Here is a 17,152-nt window from a genome sequence, read left to right as displayed (position 1 = left end):
ACAAGCCTCAACGGTTGCTTCCGAATCGGTTTTTTCTCTTAGTGGGAGGGTGTTATCTATGCGAAGAACAAAACTAACTCCCGAGTCTCTAGAGGTTTGCATTTGCCTAAAGGACCATTTGGATGCGGTGGATCGTGTACAACACAAGGCGAACTTTGAAGACGAAATACCAATAGAGCGTCCTATTCATGATGAGGAGGCGGAGGACGGGGTTTCTTCCGATAACGAAGACGAGGGTGAAGAGAATGAAGACGAAGAAGAGTTGTAATTATTTGTTTTGGTAAAATTATTTGTAACTTGTTCGACTAATTATTTGTTTTGGTAAAATTATTTGTTTCGACGAAGAAGAATTGTACTATATGTTTTATTATAATTTGTTCGATTAATTTTTGTTACTTTTTTAATAACGACGAACATTTTATTTATTTAAAAACTAACTATTACAAACATTATTAAAACATAAACGATACTAAACATAACAACTAAAACATAAAAAACAAAGTCCGTCGTTTTAATCCGGGAATACTTATTTTTGGGTTGTAGAGCCGGACGACTCTCCCACTTCCTTTTTTTTATCTTCCAATCTTCTTTTCTCTCGACAATACTTATTCGTATGTTTTCGTAATGTCGAGTTGGACCCTGCTTTAAGAAACTTCGAGCAATATTTGCAACGTGCCAACTCATGTGAGTCGGTCATGAGACACAAATCGTAATGGACCCAAACATCGGGGCATCTTGTTGTTTCGATCACCATAACAACGTCATCATTGGATGCCATTTGTGGTCGGTTTAAGGTTAATTGTGGTTTGTAGTGTGTTTTATGGTTTTGGAATTGGAGTGTGTTTGATAGTTTTGAAACTTGCTATTCTTAGTAAGAAAATACCCTATTTATAGTTAAAAAACCGGTTCCAACGGTCAAAAACGGCTATATAGCCGTTGGAACCGGTTCCTAACGGCTCTAATTTTTAAATTTCAAAAAAAACCGGTGGAACCGGTTTTTACGTAAAAACCGGTTCCGGTTCATATCCTACCCGGTTCTTAAAAGTTCGCATATCTGGGCACCGGTTCGGGTCGGGAACCGAACCGGTTCCTGACTGGAACCGGTGTCATTCTCTACCCGGGTTGAAAAAAACCGGTTCCGAACCGGTTCGGGTTTTCAAGGTGTACCCGATTTGTGCAGCTCTACTACACATGGTCTTAAAAGTTTAGCCATAATCTTTATTCATCATCTTATTTATCTTCAAAGTTTAATCAATTCCTCATCATCTTGATAATCTTTATCATCATCAATCGGTTCAGTTCTATTTTTTAAAAATGGATAACTGAATCAAAACCGAAAATTCAGTTTTTCAAAAAGCAAAAAGTTAACTGTCGGTTAATGAGTCGGTTCAATTTTTTTTTGTGCGATTTTCTCGTTTAATTCGGTTTTCTGCTCACCCCTATTAAAACTGTTACTTTTGTATGTGAGGTTACCCCAAAAACATCATTATTAACATAACCTTAAAAACAAAACAAAACAGAATCAGAACCAGAACCAAAACCATGTACAGTCCCCAAAAGGTACAAAATGGGCAGGGCGCCCGGGAACACAAGACCAACTTCCAACCCGTTCCCTTCACTTGATGTTTCATACAGTTTTTATAACTTATCACTGAGATTGTTTCAATTCAATCAACATACACTTTTTCTTTATCCACAAAAAATATATAAGGTGCAAGTTATTCTTAGATATCATTTTCAAGCATGCCCCATTTCCGGCTCTACATCCATCTATGACACCATCACAAGAAAACAGATGATTAAATAAACTTCAAAGACGAAAATAGATTTAAAAAATGGAAACTAAATTTAGCACCTTGAAAATTTCTGTAGAGCCACACTAACATCTAAAGAAGAAAGTGCTTTATAATGGGGCACACCATATATCCTGCACACAATTAAATTTCACTTTTCGGAAACCACAAAGTCAAAATGATCAATATGAGTCAAACGAGAGCTAACCTGATGTTATGCAGTATTGTTCACCTTATGCGCATGCGGCTGAGGAAGTCAGACAGCCTGCAAACGGTATTAATATTATATTATTTATAAGGCTGAACAGAAAATAAGATTATAAGATATAAAGTTGTGTAAAAATGAGTTTAGTGAAACCTAATATCTTTAGCGACAACGGTCTGTCCATCTTCAGCACCGAGATGACGCAAAACAACTTCTTCTAAACGACCGTCACGGTACGCATGCTGTTAATAATAATATGCAAAACCACTTTATAGCATGTTCCCAATAATTATCATAATACATGATATGTATATCAGCATTTAGTAGTTATAATTACCTTGTAAAAACAACTGGTTCCAAATGGGCATGTCCTGTTTCCAAAGTCAAAGTGCCTGCAGTCAATGGACCTGAAAAAAGAGCCGTTATTAAGTGGTAATTGGTAAATCATAATAGTGATAATGACAACAATAATAAGTACAAGAGTGTTATCCAAAATTAGTTCCAAATAGTCTTGTAAATGAACCTTATGAACACAAACGTAACTTTAACCTAACCAACACAGGCAAAACATTAACCGAACACGAACGAAACTTTAACCGAATGAACACAATTGAAACTTTAACCAAACAAATAATCGAACACAAATAATTAAACAAACTGGGTTTTCTTGTTCGTGTTCACTAAGAAAATGAACATCTTCGTGTTCGTTTATGCCTGTTAACTGTATAACCAAACGGTTCATGAACGTAAACAAACAAGCATAGATGAAAGAAATCAATCAATCAATCATGCCCAGTACAATCCCACCGACAGCAAAGCTATAAGTAGGGTCTGGGGAGGGTGGGATGTAGGCACCCCGTACCTCTATCCAAAGGAATAAAGAGGTGGCTTCCAGAGAGACCCTCGGCTCTAAGTACATGTGTATGAAGCAAAATAAAGGAAATCAAAGTTTAACAGTTATATAAAAACTACTACTAATTATAATAATATTAATAATAAGATCACAGTTTAACAGCTATATAAAAACTAATAATACTTATAATAATAATAATAATAATATACGTAAGGGAAATACCATTATGGTATGTGACCTAAATAAAATAAGTCTAAGCCCTAAGGTATTCAAATCTCTCTAAAAATCCTTAACTTTAATTCTACTTCTCCACGAATTCCTATCCTCAACCATGTCCTCGGAGAGGTTTAGGTCTATCAAATCATGCTTAATCCTCTCATCCCAAGTCAATTTCGGTCGTCCTCTACCCCTCCTCCCCTCTATAGTAATGTTTTCTACGGATCTAACAGGATTCGTCGTCTGTCTTCTCTTTACATGTCCAAACCATCTCAATCTCCACTCTCTTATCTTGTCTGCTATGTTCGCCACCCCTAATCCCTCGCGAAACACAACGTTTCTTATTCGGTCTAGCCTTGTGTGCCCACACATCCAACGAGCATTCTCATTTTTGCTACCTCCATCTTCCGTACTTGTGCCTTCTTGATGGCCCAACAATCTGTTCCATATAGCATTGCAGGTCTAACTGCCACCCTATAGAATTTTCCCTTTAGTTTAGTCGAGAAACTCTTGTCGCACAATATACCTGTGGCTGCTTTCCATCTACACTATCCTACCTGAACTCGGTGGGTCACATCACTGTCTAATTCCCCATCGCTCTGTACAAATGATCCTAAATACTTGAACTTCGTTACCTGCGGGACCACCTGCCCTTCAATTGTGATTTGTGCGTCTTCATTGTCGTTTATCCCACCAAAATCACAGTGGAGGTACTCCGTCTTAGATCGGCTAATCTTTAAACCTTTTGTCTCTAAGGTTGTTCGTCACTCCTCAAGCCTCATGTTTAGATCTTGTTTTTTCTCAGCAACACAATATCGTCTGCGAACATCATGCACCACGGGAGAGTCCCCTGAATCGACTTTGACAACTCATCCAAGACTACTGCAAAAAGAAACGGGCTCAACGCTGACCCCTGGTGAAGACCTACCTCTACAGGAAAGAAATCAGTATCCCCCACTGGCGCACGGACACTTGTTTCACTCCTGGTATACATATCCATAATTATCTCTATGTATTTCCTGGGCACTCTTCTACCCTCCAAGCACTCCCAGAGCACCTGTCGTGGCACACTGTCGTATGCCTTTTCTAGGTCAATAAACACCATATGTAGATCACGCTTCTTCTCCCTATACTTTTCTATCAATCTTCTTATAAGGTGTATTGCCTCTGTGGTGGAACGCCCCGGCATGAAGCCAAATTGGTTTACCGTAACCTGAGTTTCTCGTCTAAGTCTAACCTCAATCACTCTTTCCCATAGCTTCATAGTATGACTTAGTAGTTTGATTCCTCGGTAGTTACCACAACATTGGGCGTCTCCTTTGTTCTTATAGATAGGGACTACAACGCTGCTCCTCCACTGGTCTGGCATCTTACCTGATTTGAGAATACTATAGAACAGAGTAGTTAACCACATGACTCCTTCCTCCCCCAGACACTTCCACACCTCGATTGGTATATTGTCTGGGCCAACCGCCTTAGACCTTCCCATCCTCCTAAGTGCATCCTTCACCTCTTCTCGTGTGATCCGTCGGCAGTAGCAGTTATTCGATTGTTGTCGTTGAAAGTTTGTGTTGTCATGTTCTTCTTGGTAAGCTCTCCCGTTGTTAAAAAGATTGTGGAAGTAGGTTTGCCATCTTAGCTTGATGTCCTGCTCCTTGACCAGTACATGCCCATCTGTATCCTTTATGAACCTCACCGGTCCTAGATCTTGCCTTCTACGCTCCCTGGCTTTGGCAATCTTAAACATAGCATGTTCCCCCTCTTTTGTTTCTAGACTTTCATACATCCGTTTAAAGGCCGCCTTCTTTGCTTCCGCCACTGCCTTCTTCACCTCTATCTTGGCCGTTTTGTAGTTGTCCCTCAATTCCACTTGCTCCTCCTCATTCGTGCACCTCATTAGCTCCCTAAAACATCCTTGTTTGTCCCTTATCTTGTCTTGCACTGCGTCATTCCACCACCAAGACTCCTTATGCCCACTTGTCTTTCCTGTTGTGACCCCGAGAGTCTCCTTTACTACTTGGATGATCTTTGTCTCCATAGCTTCCCATATATGAGTTGAGTCCCCATTTAGTCGAGCCCGCGTATGCAGTATGAGTTTTTCCTTGAACAGTAGGAGATTTTCGTCCTTCAAATTTCCACATCGAATTCTCGGTGCACCTTTCTTCTCTCGAACAGTCAGCTTATTTCTGAAGGCTATATCTGTCACTAGTAGTCGATGTTGAGTCACAACTGCCTCCCCAGGTATGACTTTGCAGTCCTTCCACCAACGTCGGTCTCCTTGCCTCATCAAAAGGTAGTCAATTTGCGTGTCGCGTCTGCCACTGCTAAAAGTGATTAAATGAGAATCTTGTTTCCTAAAATAAGAATTTATAATACCTAGGTCATGTGCCACCGCAAACTCTAGAAGATCTGTTCCGGTCTCATTCCTATCACCAAAACCGAAACCCCAATGTACGGCTTGAAAACTATCGTTAGCCTTACCAATGTGTCCTTTAAAATCACCTCCTATGCAAATCCTCTCCCCCCTAGGTATGCCCCCTACCACTGCGTCTAGGCAATCCCAAAATTCTCTCTTTTCCTGATCCCCTAGGCCTACATGAGGCGCGTAGGCGGAGACTACTGCCACTACTTCCTCTCCTAGTACTAATTTCAACACCATAATCCTGTCATTATGTCTTATCACCTCCACCACACTAGTGTGTATTTCCTTAGCCACTAGAAACCCCACTCCATTCCTAGCTCCATCAGACCCCGAGTACCACAACTTATACCCATTACACTCAGCCCCTCTATGTCCTTTCCACTTAGTCTCCTGGAGGCAAGCTATCTGAACCCTACGTCTTTTAAGCACATCTACCAATTCTAGCAACTTACCATTTAATGTTCCTACATTCCAAGAAGCCAAACGCAATATACGCTCCCTATCTTTACTCTTTCCTACACCCCTCGTTTCAGGACATGGTCTCAAGTAATAGTCATGGTTCCTACGCTCTATGGTTGCAACTAATCACACAAACACAAGCAATAGAACACCAAATCAATAATAATAATAATAATAATAATAGTAACAAAACTAATAATAATAATAATAATAGTGTGTAGCAATAACAATAATAGTCAAGAGATCTTAAAATGGAAATAAACTCCAAAGATCCGGATCACGTATGTTCTAATGATAATAATAATAATAATACTAATAATAATAATAATAGTGAGAAAGGAACGAGTATACCGTGAAGATGATGAAGGCAGATACAGCTCAACGGCAGCCAGGTTACAAGAAGCTCACTCTTTTGCTTCAGCGTCGTGGCGGCAGCTTGTGTTAAGAGCAGCCAGCAGCTTGCGAAAGGCCGGCAGCGTGAGAACGGTGTGTTGAATAAGCAGAGCAGCCAGCAGCGTCGTGTGGTAAACTGTACGGAAGTCAAAATCGGTTGCAACAGAATAACGGAAACAACGAAAACAGAGAGAGAATGAAGCGAAAATAGCAGTTGGAGTAATAGATCTGAATGGTTTAATTGTCGGTATAAAACCCCAATAAAATAACAGCGCTGGAGAAGATGAGCGTGGAACAGCTGAAATCAATCAAAGAACAAAGCGATATGGAGGTCAATCTTCTTCAAGACAGCCCTCAATAACATCCGTACCACACAAACGCCCAATTCTGAGACCTAGGGTTTTGTTACTCGGCGCAGACGAAGCAATTGAACACAGTAATCGCTGATTCTTCGTATCTAACAAAACCTAAACCGTTACTGTTACCGTTAATTTACCGTGAGGCAGTTGCCGGTGACGGTTACCGTGAGTCAGTTGCCGGTGACGGTGACGTGAACGCCGATTGGTTGAGACGGTGAGTACGCAACGGTCGTATTTTCTAGAGCTGATTATTCCATAGATGAAAGAAATGACTCGTCTAAAACCAGTTAAAAGTAATGTGAACTTGTGAAGAACAATGTGTTGGGCCCAAATGAACATTTCAACATAGACGAATGAACTTGAACAAACATAAACAAACGAACAAAAATGAGCAAACAGAAACAAAAATAAATGAAGGAACGAAACATGTGTTTATCTTCATTTGTTTAACTTTAATCGAACAAACAATCAAAACACGAAAAATTATACGAACTGGGTTTTCTTGTTCTTGTTCGTTGAGGCAATGAACATCTTTGTGCCCATTTATGCTTGTTCGTTAATAGTATAAACAAATTATTCACGAACGTAAATGGACAACTGAACATAGATAAATGGATAAAAACGAACATATCTGAGCAAACACCAATGAAAAGTAAACGTGAATATCATATGTTGGGCCAGATAGATAATAAAACTAGATTAAAATGTAATAAGTGATATTTTAATTAGATGAAACTAAACTAAATTGTAATGAGCACTTAAACAAACGTAAATCAACGAACATAAAATGAATGAACAAGACATTTGTTCATGTTCGTTCATTTAACTAGCTGCATGAATAATTTTGTTCATGTCCGTCCATTTATTAACCAAACGAACATAAACAAACTTCCCACTGAACAGTTAACTGAACATCCGGTTCGTTTACAGGCCTAGTTCGAAATAGTCATATAATGATAACGATAAAACCATACCTGAGTCTTGCTTTGTAGCTATCCACAATTTCCTGTTTTTCCTCTTTTGATGCATACCAAATAACACTAGGAATAACAAAATACGAAAGCTTCCTACAAATTGGACAAGATCTCAAAGCCGAATTCACATCCATACCAGAAGTTGGAGAACTACTTCGCCAATTCCTGATGCACGATATGCAAAACGGATGATCACATTCCGATAATAACCCAAATTTCCTCTCAGCTGATGTCAGTTTTGAAAGCACGCGTTCAAGACAAACACTGCATTCAATTTCTTGACTGTGTTTTAACGCTTCAAGATGCTTATGTTTCTTCTCACAGCTTCTTTGATGTTCTTCTCTCTCGTCGGGTCTAAAAGGATGCAAGCACTGTTTTCTGCATGTAGGGCATGTATCACCATGAACATGAGGACAGTTTTCTCCACGAGGACAGTTACCAGCAGCAGCAAATGAACACATAACAATATCAAATGGATTAGTACTCCTTGATTGGTTAATAGCATCGTTTAACAATTCGTTATCTCCAGAAGTATCATCCCATGCTGACTGTGCAGGGGATATGAAAGGTCTGGTTAAAGAAGAAACCTCCCCTTTGACACCTGTCCCTTCAGTTGCAGATACTGGTTCTGAAGCTGCATATTGATACGAATAGGTGGATGAAGATGCAGACGATTGTCGTTGAGAAACCTTAACATGATCATATCTGCAACGACTACCATATGCACAGGTTCCTTTTTGATAAAAAGTGCACACCTGTTATGATATACCAGTCACAATAAGGATTATGACATAATTGAGCATTCTGTTTGACGATAAACAAGTGAAAAAACTGTACACTGTTAGCTGGATCCTTCCAGTCATGAGAGAACTCACAATGCTCCCCTTTCAGGCACGCACCATGAGCAAAGAACTTGCAGAGAACCCTAGAAAGAAAGAAAAAGATCAAACTACAAGCAAAAACCTTATAATTTGTAATAAAATGGATAGAAATAACTATTTATCCTAACATATTCAAGTCAAGCATGATTTGCTACAAAATGCATAGGTACAAATTTTCCAGCAATAGCATGTCCTTCAATGACAGTTTATAATCTAAGGTTTACATGCCTCAAACTAAACATCAAGCATCTAATTACAAGCAAAACCTAATTATTTGTAACAAAAAAAAACAAAATCATTTAACATGGCAGATTCAAGACATGCATAATTCATTAGAAGATGCATAAATACAAACTCTTCAAACAAGAACATGTCCTTCAATAATAATTTGAAATCAAGGGTTTACATATATCAAGTATCTATAACTACAAGCAAAACCTAACTATCAGTAACAAATTTGAAAAAAAAAACTAATTAACCTAGCAGATTCGAGTCAAGCATGATTCATTTTCAAGACGCATAGATACAAATTCTTCAACAATAACATGTCCTTCAAAAACAAACAGTTTGAAATCCAGGGTTTACATGTCTCGAACTAAACATCAAGTATCTAATTACAAGCAAAACCTAACTCTTTGTAACAAAATATAACAAATCATTTAACCTAGCAGATTCAAGTCCAGTGTGATTCATTACAAGATGCATTGGTACAAGTTCTTCAACTACAACATGTCCTTCAATATAAATTTGAAATCCAGAGTTTACAAACCTCAAACTAAACATCAACTGCATCTAATTACAAGCAAAACCTAATTATTTCTAACCAAAAAAAAAATCATTTCACCTAGCAGATTCAAGTCAAGCATAATTCATCACAAGATGCATAGATACAAATTCTTCAACAACAATTAGAAATCCAAGGTTTACATGTCTCAAACTAAACATCAGGTGTATAATTACAAGAAAAACCTATTTATTGGTAACAAAATGGATAGAAATCTTTATTTAACCTAGCATATTCAAGTCAGGCATGATTCATTACAAGATGCATAGCTACAAATTCTTCAACAATAACATGTCCTTCAATAGTAATTTGAAACCTAGGATATGCAGTTAATGCGAAAAAAATATCAGATATCGGTCAAGAGCCGATATTTGAGATATCGGTTATCGCGGTGGGATGTAAGTCACAATTTAACACTAACAATTCCATATACTATCCTATCATTTAACCTTTTGTAACTTGCAAAACACTAACAATTGTAGCAAGTCGAAACTAATTAAAACCCTGATATCAGAAATATCGGTCAAATACCTTCTGACCGGTATTTCACATAAATATCGATAACCGTAATTCTACGGATATTGACTGCATAGAACCTAGGGTTTACATACATCAAGTATCTATAATAACAAGTAAAACCTAATAATTAGTAACAAATTGAATAAAAACTAATTAACCTAGAAGATTCAAGTCAAGCGAAACCTAGCTCGTATTCATTCCATGTCCAAATTCTTCAAATAATAGCATATATATTCAAAACCTAGGGTTTACAAACAACAATCTAATTGTTTCTAACCACGAGAGCAGAATAACAATAACCTAATCGAATCAAGCAAAAAAAACGAGCTGGAACGACGGAGTCGATAAAAACGAAGCGATAGGACGATTTGTTGGCGATTGAAATAGATAGATAGGAATAGGAATAGGAATCGGAATGGAATATACCTGGTTCGATTACCCGGCAAAGACATGATCGGAAAGAATTCACGTTGCCGCAATCGTCATCGGCGGGTTAATTAGGGTTAGACGCAATGAAGATGAAGATGAAGATGATTCAGGATTTGGATGTTCAAAGCTTATTATTAATATTAATATTATTAACCTCGCCTCAAAGGCAACCTTTGGGAATGATATTATTATGATAATGACGAAATTACAATATTGCCCTTTGACTATGCGTCAAGATTTGGCTTTCTTTCACTTTGACTTTAAATTCTATTTATGGAATAGTTTGTTTTCATTAAAAAAAAGTTATTTATAAAATATGATTGGAATTTGTGACCTATGTTTTTTTAACAAATTTCACCACTCTGGTACACCCTTTAAAAATCGGTATTTTACTCGTACTGAATTTAGTTTAAAATGGAACATTTGGTTGAATCAGAATGTACCGGAATGTTCAACCAGTTTGAATAATTTACCTTGTGATTTCGTATAAATACAATTTCAACTTATAACACAACCTAAAAGTAAAGTAATAAACATCACAACCAAATATTACCCATGAACTATGGCCAAGTCAGATAGAAAGTTTGTACTATGTGTACAAATTTAGTCAATTACAAAGATGTAATTAAACCAACAATGGATTTGCATGATACATAATTGGTTGATATACGAATCTTCGTTTGCCGTGTTTACTCATTTCAATTGTGTCCGCTTTGTTAAAAGTCATTTTTAAAAATATGAGCCACAAAAAAATATAAAAAATCTCTTAAATTTAAAAACCGGTATTTAAAAAAACAGCGGTACAATGTTCCAGTTAAACAAATGTAACATTCGTCATTTTCGATCTTTTTTGTATTTGTATTTGTATCAAAACCCGACCCGATTTGTAAACCAAATCTTTCACTAATATAAAATGTTGGATTTTTATGTTTCATAATCATCTCTTACCTTTTGGATTTGTTACTAGATTGTATTATTTAAACCTTTTTTTTAAAAAAAACACATGCAAGTATTGATATAAAACAAGGAAAACAAGTTTGACTCCTTCCCTATATAAACAACCCCATCCTCTTCATTATTCTTTGCTCATTCATCTTCTTTCTCTTCCAAATAAAGTTCATATCTCTAACCTCTAAGGTTCTTGATAATCAAGCAATAACCTTCTTTAATTCTTGTTTGTTACTTATTAATTCATATCTTGTGGCACAACATATATATATAATATGCACCCCTTGTTTCCTTCGGCTTTCATCTTCTTCGGGAGGTGATATGCTACAAGGCAATGCTACATGGAGAACTCTTTGTAGTTCTTGTTTATACTATTTTCCTTTAATGCTTTCCTAGTCTTGTTCATATTGTAAGTAGTTTAGCTTTTAATTCATGTTTAAAGAGTTTCATGGTATTGGTTATGAAGTCACTAGTCTCGAATTTATCCCGATATTAGACCCGAATCAAGACCGAACCAAGACCAAACTCTTGTTTACTAGTCTTGTTTATACTATTTCCCTTTAATGCTTTTGTTTATATTGTAAGTAGTTTAGTTTTAATTCATGTTTAAAGAGTTCCATGGTGTTGGGTATGAAGTCACTAGTCTTGGTTTCGTCCCGAGATTAGACCCGAATCAAGACCGAACTCTTGTTTACTAGCTTTTGTTTTAAATAGTTTTGTTTATAGTTTTGTTTAAAATAGTTAAATAAACATGTTTATGAAAGATTTGAACCTTGTAACTTCTAAAACCATTTTGATAGTTCTATGGTATTTGGGTATGTGGCAACCATCCTCGGTATCATTCCGAGTCAAGGACCGAACCAAAACCGAACTAAACCGAGTTGACTTGCCTAAGACACACAAGTGTGTTTTTGGCCATCGAAACTCATCTTTTCTTCAAGAATGTATTTTAAACTAATTTTAAGTATTTTATCAACTTACTTGGTGTGTCGGTATCTAACTTGATCTTATAACAAGCTTGGACCGGTGATACCAAATACACACTTAACGGACGTTAAGGTTCTTCATAATAGAACTATATACTTGGTTAAGTCTTTCGATTTTATTGAGTTATCTCAAAACATTTTGGAAAGTTAACTTTGAGTTTAGTTAATTATCTAGACCCAAGTTAACAAATCCGAACACTCGATTAAAACCTTGTTTTGGTGTTCATATACCCAAAGGGTCTTGCATTAGTGCATTATAACCCACATAAGTTACTTAACGTAGGTTGAGTAATAATTATGAATGAAATACCAAGACCCGGTTTCGAATAAACTTACTTTTTAGAACATGTCTTTAATTTCCCAAGTATTTACATTTTTAAATCATAAACTTCATTTATTTACTTTACTTGTCATATTTTATTTTAAACCCTTCCAAGACTACCTACTAACTTAAGACCCGTTTAATCTAGGTCTTGCTCGTTAAACCCGATCTCCGATTATTCACGAATCAATCTTTCAAGTTACTTAGTTAACTTGAGTACATTTCATCCCCCGTTTTCACTTTTATCTTTTGGGGGTAACATGCATACTTATTCAAACAAAAATGATTTATATTATACTCATTTTTCAAACCACAAACTTTAGGGTATATGATGCTAGAATACTTGCTCTATTGTGTGTTATATGTCTCATATGCTTTACGTGCGCGAGTGTTTTTTTTTATGTTGTTGTTGAGCCTCATTAAGTATGATCATACGCTCCCCTAACTACTTAGCCTTGTGCTAGTAGAATAGGGCCTCATTATCCAAGTATGTCGGTATTCTTACCGATTAGAAAGGATCCTCATTTACATATGTTTTATATACCATGATTGATGCTTTTATTTATAATCTCATATACGTTTGTGGATTTCACTCATATTATATATACTCAAAACTATGAAATTGCTCACCAACATACATGTTGACAAATGTTATTTTATGCATGTTACAGGTTTGATTATTACTTGAGTTGGAGTTTGAAGACGTCATTCTATTTTGATACCGCTAGGTTATTAGAAGAATGAACAATATCTATTTCTTATGTTTTGATGTTATTTGTATGAACAATACGTGTTACTTTGGTGATTGAATGAAATTAATGAGTTGATTAAATATTGTCACTTTAATAGTGTCTTGTGTATTTGTCCAATCACGTTGCACCCCGGCATGTTCCCCCGCCTTTGGTCGGGGTGTGACAACAAACAACCCAAAAACACTCGGCTCTAAATACCGATTGTCTTACGAAATCCGGTATAACCGGTTCAACCGGCCGGTGCGTACCGGTTTTTAACACATTGGGTACATCCGTTTAGGAACCCAACCTGCCACCAATTCAACGGGAATCCCATTGTGGCTTTCGTATTATATTTTTTTACGAACGAGACTTGAAACCATGATCTTTCATAACAGTTGACCAATTGGCAATTGGTATGTATGACCTATGTGACTTGGTGTGTGGGTCCTTGTTTAACTTCGTATAAGAAAATGGCGTATTTTTGCAATGTATAAATATCTCATTTTGTATATTTTGAATATTTTCTCTTTATGATTTGGTAATTGGTACCATTTGTATAACATGATAGCATGTGCATGTATATTGTGTTAATGTGCATGTGCTTGTATAAAGAATCACTGTGTAAAATCAGTGTCAAGAAGAAAGGACGTTACATGAATGAAAACTAAAACCTTTTTAGATGACATGGATTTTCATCGCAAAGAAAAATGTAAAAGACAATCAAATGGTTAATGGTTTAGTGGATCAATTAAATTATTTAAATGGGGTAGGCTCTTTTTAATAGTCCGTTTGGATAATTTTGAAAGCTCAACGTGCAAGAGAAGGCAAGTCACAACTCAACATAATGTCGAGACAGTAATGTTAGTGCAAGCTAACGTGGGACTAGCTCACTTGGTAGAGGTACTTGTTTCTTAAAGAGGAGATCTCAATTCAAACTTAGATTAAGAGTAATATTTTTGTTCAAAAAAAAGAGTAATGTTAGTGCTTAATCGAGTTAGGTGACACTGGAGTGTAAACTCACTTAACTCTGAAGTAGATGGGCTTTGGATTTGGGTATTATATTTTGGTTTAAGTAATAATCTTTACTTGGACTTAAGTATAATGTAAAGTGGCTTCTAAGTTCTAATTATTTATTTGGGCTCATATGGGTATGGTTTTGGTTTAAACAAATTGATGTCATAATGCCTGAGAGATATCACTCGATCGGTCAAATATTCTGTTAATAAGAGATAAACGCATACAGAACATACGATTACAAGATCCATCAATTGTATATACAATCAGAGATTCTTCAAATCCAAAATTTCAAGATATAATTATTTGTCTAACTCGATAAATCATTGTGTGTAACCCGTTGCATACAAGTTCCAGGTTTGTTTGATTTTGGGTTATAGACTACAATATATACAACATACAATTTGTCCTAACACCAACTCATAGTAGTCTCGTCTCATACACCTCTAGTAATCTCTATAGCTAATGCTATACTATTCTAGAGATATCGTAGTCTGACCACACACAAATGGTGACACACCATCAATGCTTTGCTCTTACAAGAATATGGAATTCCCCATAGGAGGCTTGCTTGGCATCGAAGACAAACTGAAAAACAATTTCAAGTCATAACAAACATATACAATACGATATAACCCAATGAATCAATGATGAACATCCTCTAGTTTTGATCATGTTGGGACGAGACAAAAAAAAAATCGAATGACGAGTTAGCCAACAAAGCAAAATGTAAAAATGACCATAGGAACCGATAATGAATTCTACAACCCGAAAAAGAGTAATTGAGTTTCCTAAATGGCCTCCAGCAGCCAGCTCCAAAGGAAGTGGTTGTAAATAATTTAGAACTTTCAGATGTGAATTTGCAGGATTTAGTTACGAGTGCACATTCACGGCCTCTTAAGAGACTAAGGATGAAAGAGCCAAGTGTATTATGTGTATAAGATTGATAGTGCGGGTGCACACAGTTTGATCTCGGTTAATGGTGCAAAGAATAAGTCGTATGCTCATTTTGTGATGGCGCTTGCTGCCAAGTGGAAAAGGGGCTGGGGAGATGTATAGCATATTCTTGAGTCGTTCAAGACCGTTGGATGAGAGTGAGTTCAATCTTGTAATGAATGGAATGATCACATAGCAAAATATAAGAAGTGTGATGTTTTGTTAAAATTGTATGAAAATACGGCATTTGTTAAATAGGACCGGAAAATCGAAACCAAATTGAACCCTTTGCGAAAAATAAAAACCAAACAGTTTCAGAAACCCAAAAACCCAATTTTCGGTCTTTGGTTACATTTTAGCCCAAAATGACCCAGCAACAACTTATTGTTTACCTATAATCCCCTTGAATGCCACAAGTGTACTGCATGTTGCCCATTGGTGTGTGACATGAAAGAGGTTCTCACATTGACAATATTATATAGTTCTAACTTGGGATAGCAAAAAATGCTAATGCTATTTTAAAAAGAAGCATATACACACACATAAGAGACCAATTATAAAACTTCATATTATTGAAGCATGCTTATTAACTAGAACAAAGTAAAACCATCATCATAGGACACATGCCAACCTCGACGACAAGGCGGTGCATTTTCACCATACTCGGCACAACAACTCCATCTCTTTTTCCAGTTCGGCCTCCCGGTATTTGGTCTATCAGTCTTTTCATTCCATTTGTACACGATTACCCCTGACCCGTCACTCCATTCACCATCAATGCCTTGGTGAGGCGGGGCCAATGCCAATAATCCTCTATCACCTACATATAAACCACATTGTTAAGTAACGAAACATAATCGTTCATGATAGTGGAGATGACAAAAGTGCAAATATTGTTTATGGCTTTAAATAGACCATAACATCTGCCATAACTCTAGAAAGGTTAACACCTCAGATTTCAGAATAATTACATTCTTTGCAGCGTGTATGTAATATACAATCAAATGATCATGTCCCCTAATTCATACTCATGGGTAAAATTATGTTAATATATAGCTAGTCTTCTTATTTTGTGTATAAATCTTGAAAATTCAAGTTACATAAAGGAAGGCTCATTGAGACATTTCATCGAACACTTATGATGCAATTGAATTGTGCATTGCATACAGGTCATATGAACAGTAATAACCAATCAAATGATCATGCCCCTTGATTCATGTTAAAGGATAAAATTATATTACTAAATTTCAGCAACACTACTAATCTTCTTATTTTGTTGGTAAATCTTGAAAATTCAAGTTACATAACGAAAAACTCATTGAGGCATTTCATCGAACACCTATGAATCTATGGTGCAATTGGATTGTGCATTACATAAATGTCATATGAACAGTTATAACCAATCAAATAATCATGGCCCTTGATTCATGGTAAAGGATAAAATGAAGTTACTAAATTCCAATTCTTATTTTGTTTGTAAATCATAAAAATTCAACTTTCTTTGAGACATTTCGTCGAACACCTATGATGCAATTGGAATGTGCATAAATATATGAAGGGCATTATAAATAAAAACAAAGGGTTTAGATTATTAATTTACCATTGGTGTGTCCATGGAAAGAACAAGCAGTGGGTGAGTTATCTTTGTCTTCATACCAAGTGTTGCATCTCAAACACCTCTTCTGCATATTAATGATTCGAAAACTTTGTGGGTTTCTTGAATTGATGCATGATTGAAATCGTGAGGTCTGAGTAGATAAATAGAGATTGTTTTGAGAAACACAGAATGCTGATGTCATCATGGAGTTGAGGAAGAGAAGCTTCTGTTTTAGGTTTTGTGGATATAATGAAAACTTGTGAAAATTACCCAAAGGGGCTCAATGTTCAAATCCGAACCGTTAAACCAATTCAAAAGTTTTTGTGTA

The 17,152-nt window shown here is 36.4% G+C and overlaps 1 protein-coding gene across 1 annotated transcript; it reads right to left on the bottom strand.

Moving 5' to 3' along the window:
• Nucleotides 1-1,561: 1,561 nt before the first annotated feature.
• LOC143577939 (E3 ubiquitin-protein ligase makorin-like) lies at nucleotides 1,562-10,430 on the bottom strand. Its single transcript, XM_077061649.1, has 8 exons — nucleotides 10,285-10,430; nucleotides 8,512-8,599; nucleotides 7,675-8,429; nucleotides 2,336-2,405; nucleotides 2,152-2,240; nucleotides 2,002-2,058; nucleotides 1,856-1,927; nucleotides 1,562-1,770 (listed from the first exon to the last, which is right to left on the bottom strand). Exons 1-6 carry the CDS (start codon nucleotides 10,308-10,310, stop codon nucleotides 2,022-2,024), a joined length of 1,065 nt encoding a protein of 354 aa, XP_076917764.1. The 5' UTR covers nucleotides 10,311-10,430; the 3' UTR covers nucleotides 1,562-1,770; nucleotides 1,856-1,927; nucleotides 2,002-2,021.
• Between the last annotated feature and the right edge of the window lie 6,722 nt (nucleotides 10,431-17,152).

This window comes from Bidens hawaiensis, unplaced genomic scaffold (assembly GCF_021521415.1).
Source record: "Bidens hawaiensis isolate Kalapana, Puna unplaced genomic scaffold, B.hawaiensis_p1.1 tig00028978_1, whole genome shotgun sequence".
In the NCBI taxonomy this organism is placed as follows: domain Eukaryota; kingdom Viridiplantae; phylum Streptophyta; class Magnoliopsida; order Asterales; family Asteraceae; genus Bidens; species Bidens hawaiensis.
The sequence above is the reverse complement of the archived record's forward strand: the minus strand, read 5'-3'. Positions and strand labels throughout refer to the sequence as shown.

Excerpts from the sequence above, each read along its gene's own strand:
- LOC143577939 (XM_077061649.1), bottom strand. The coding sequence starts at position 10,310 with ATGTCTTTGCCGGGTAATCGAACCAG. Across the intron at positions 8,430-8,511 it reads GGAAGGATCCAGCTAACAGT|GTGTGCACTTTTTATCAAAA; the intron begins GTACAGTTTTTT and ends ATATCATAACAG. Across the intron at positions 2,059-2,151 it reads GTTGTCGCTAAAGATATTAG|GCTGTCTGACTTCCTCAGCC; the intron begins GTTTCACTAAAC and ends TACCGTTTGCAG.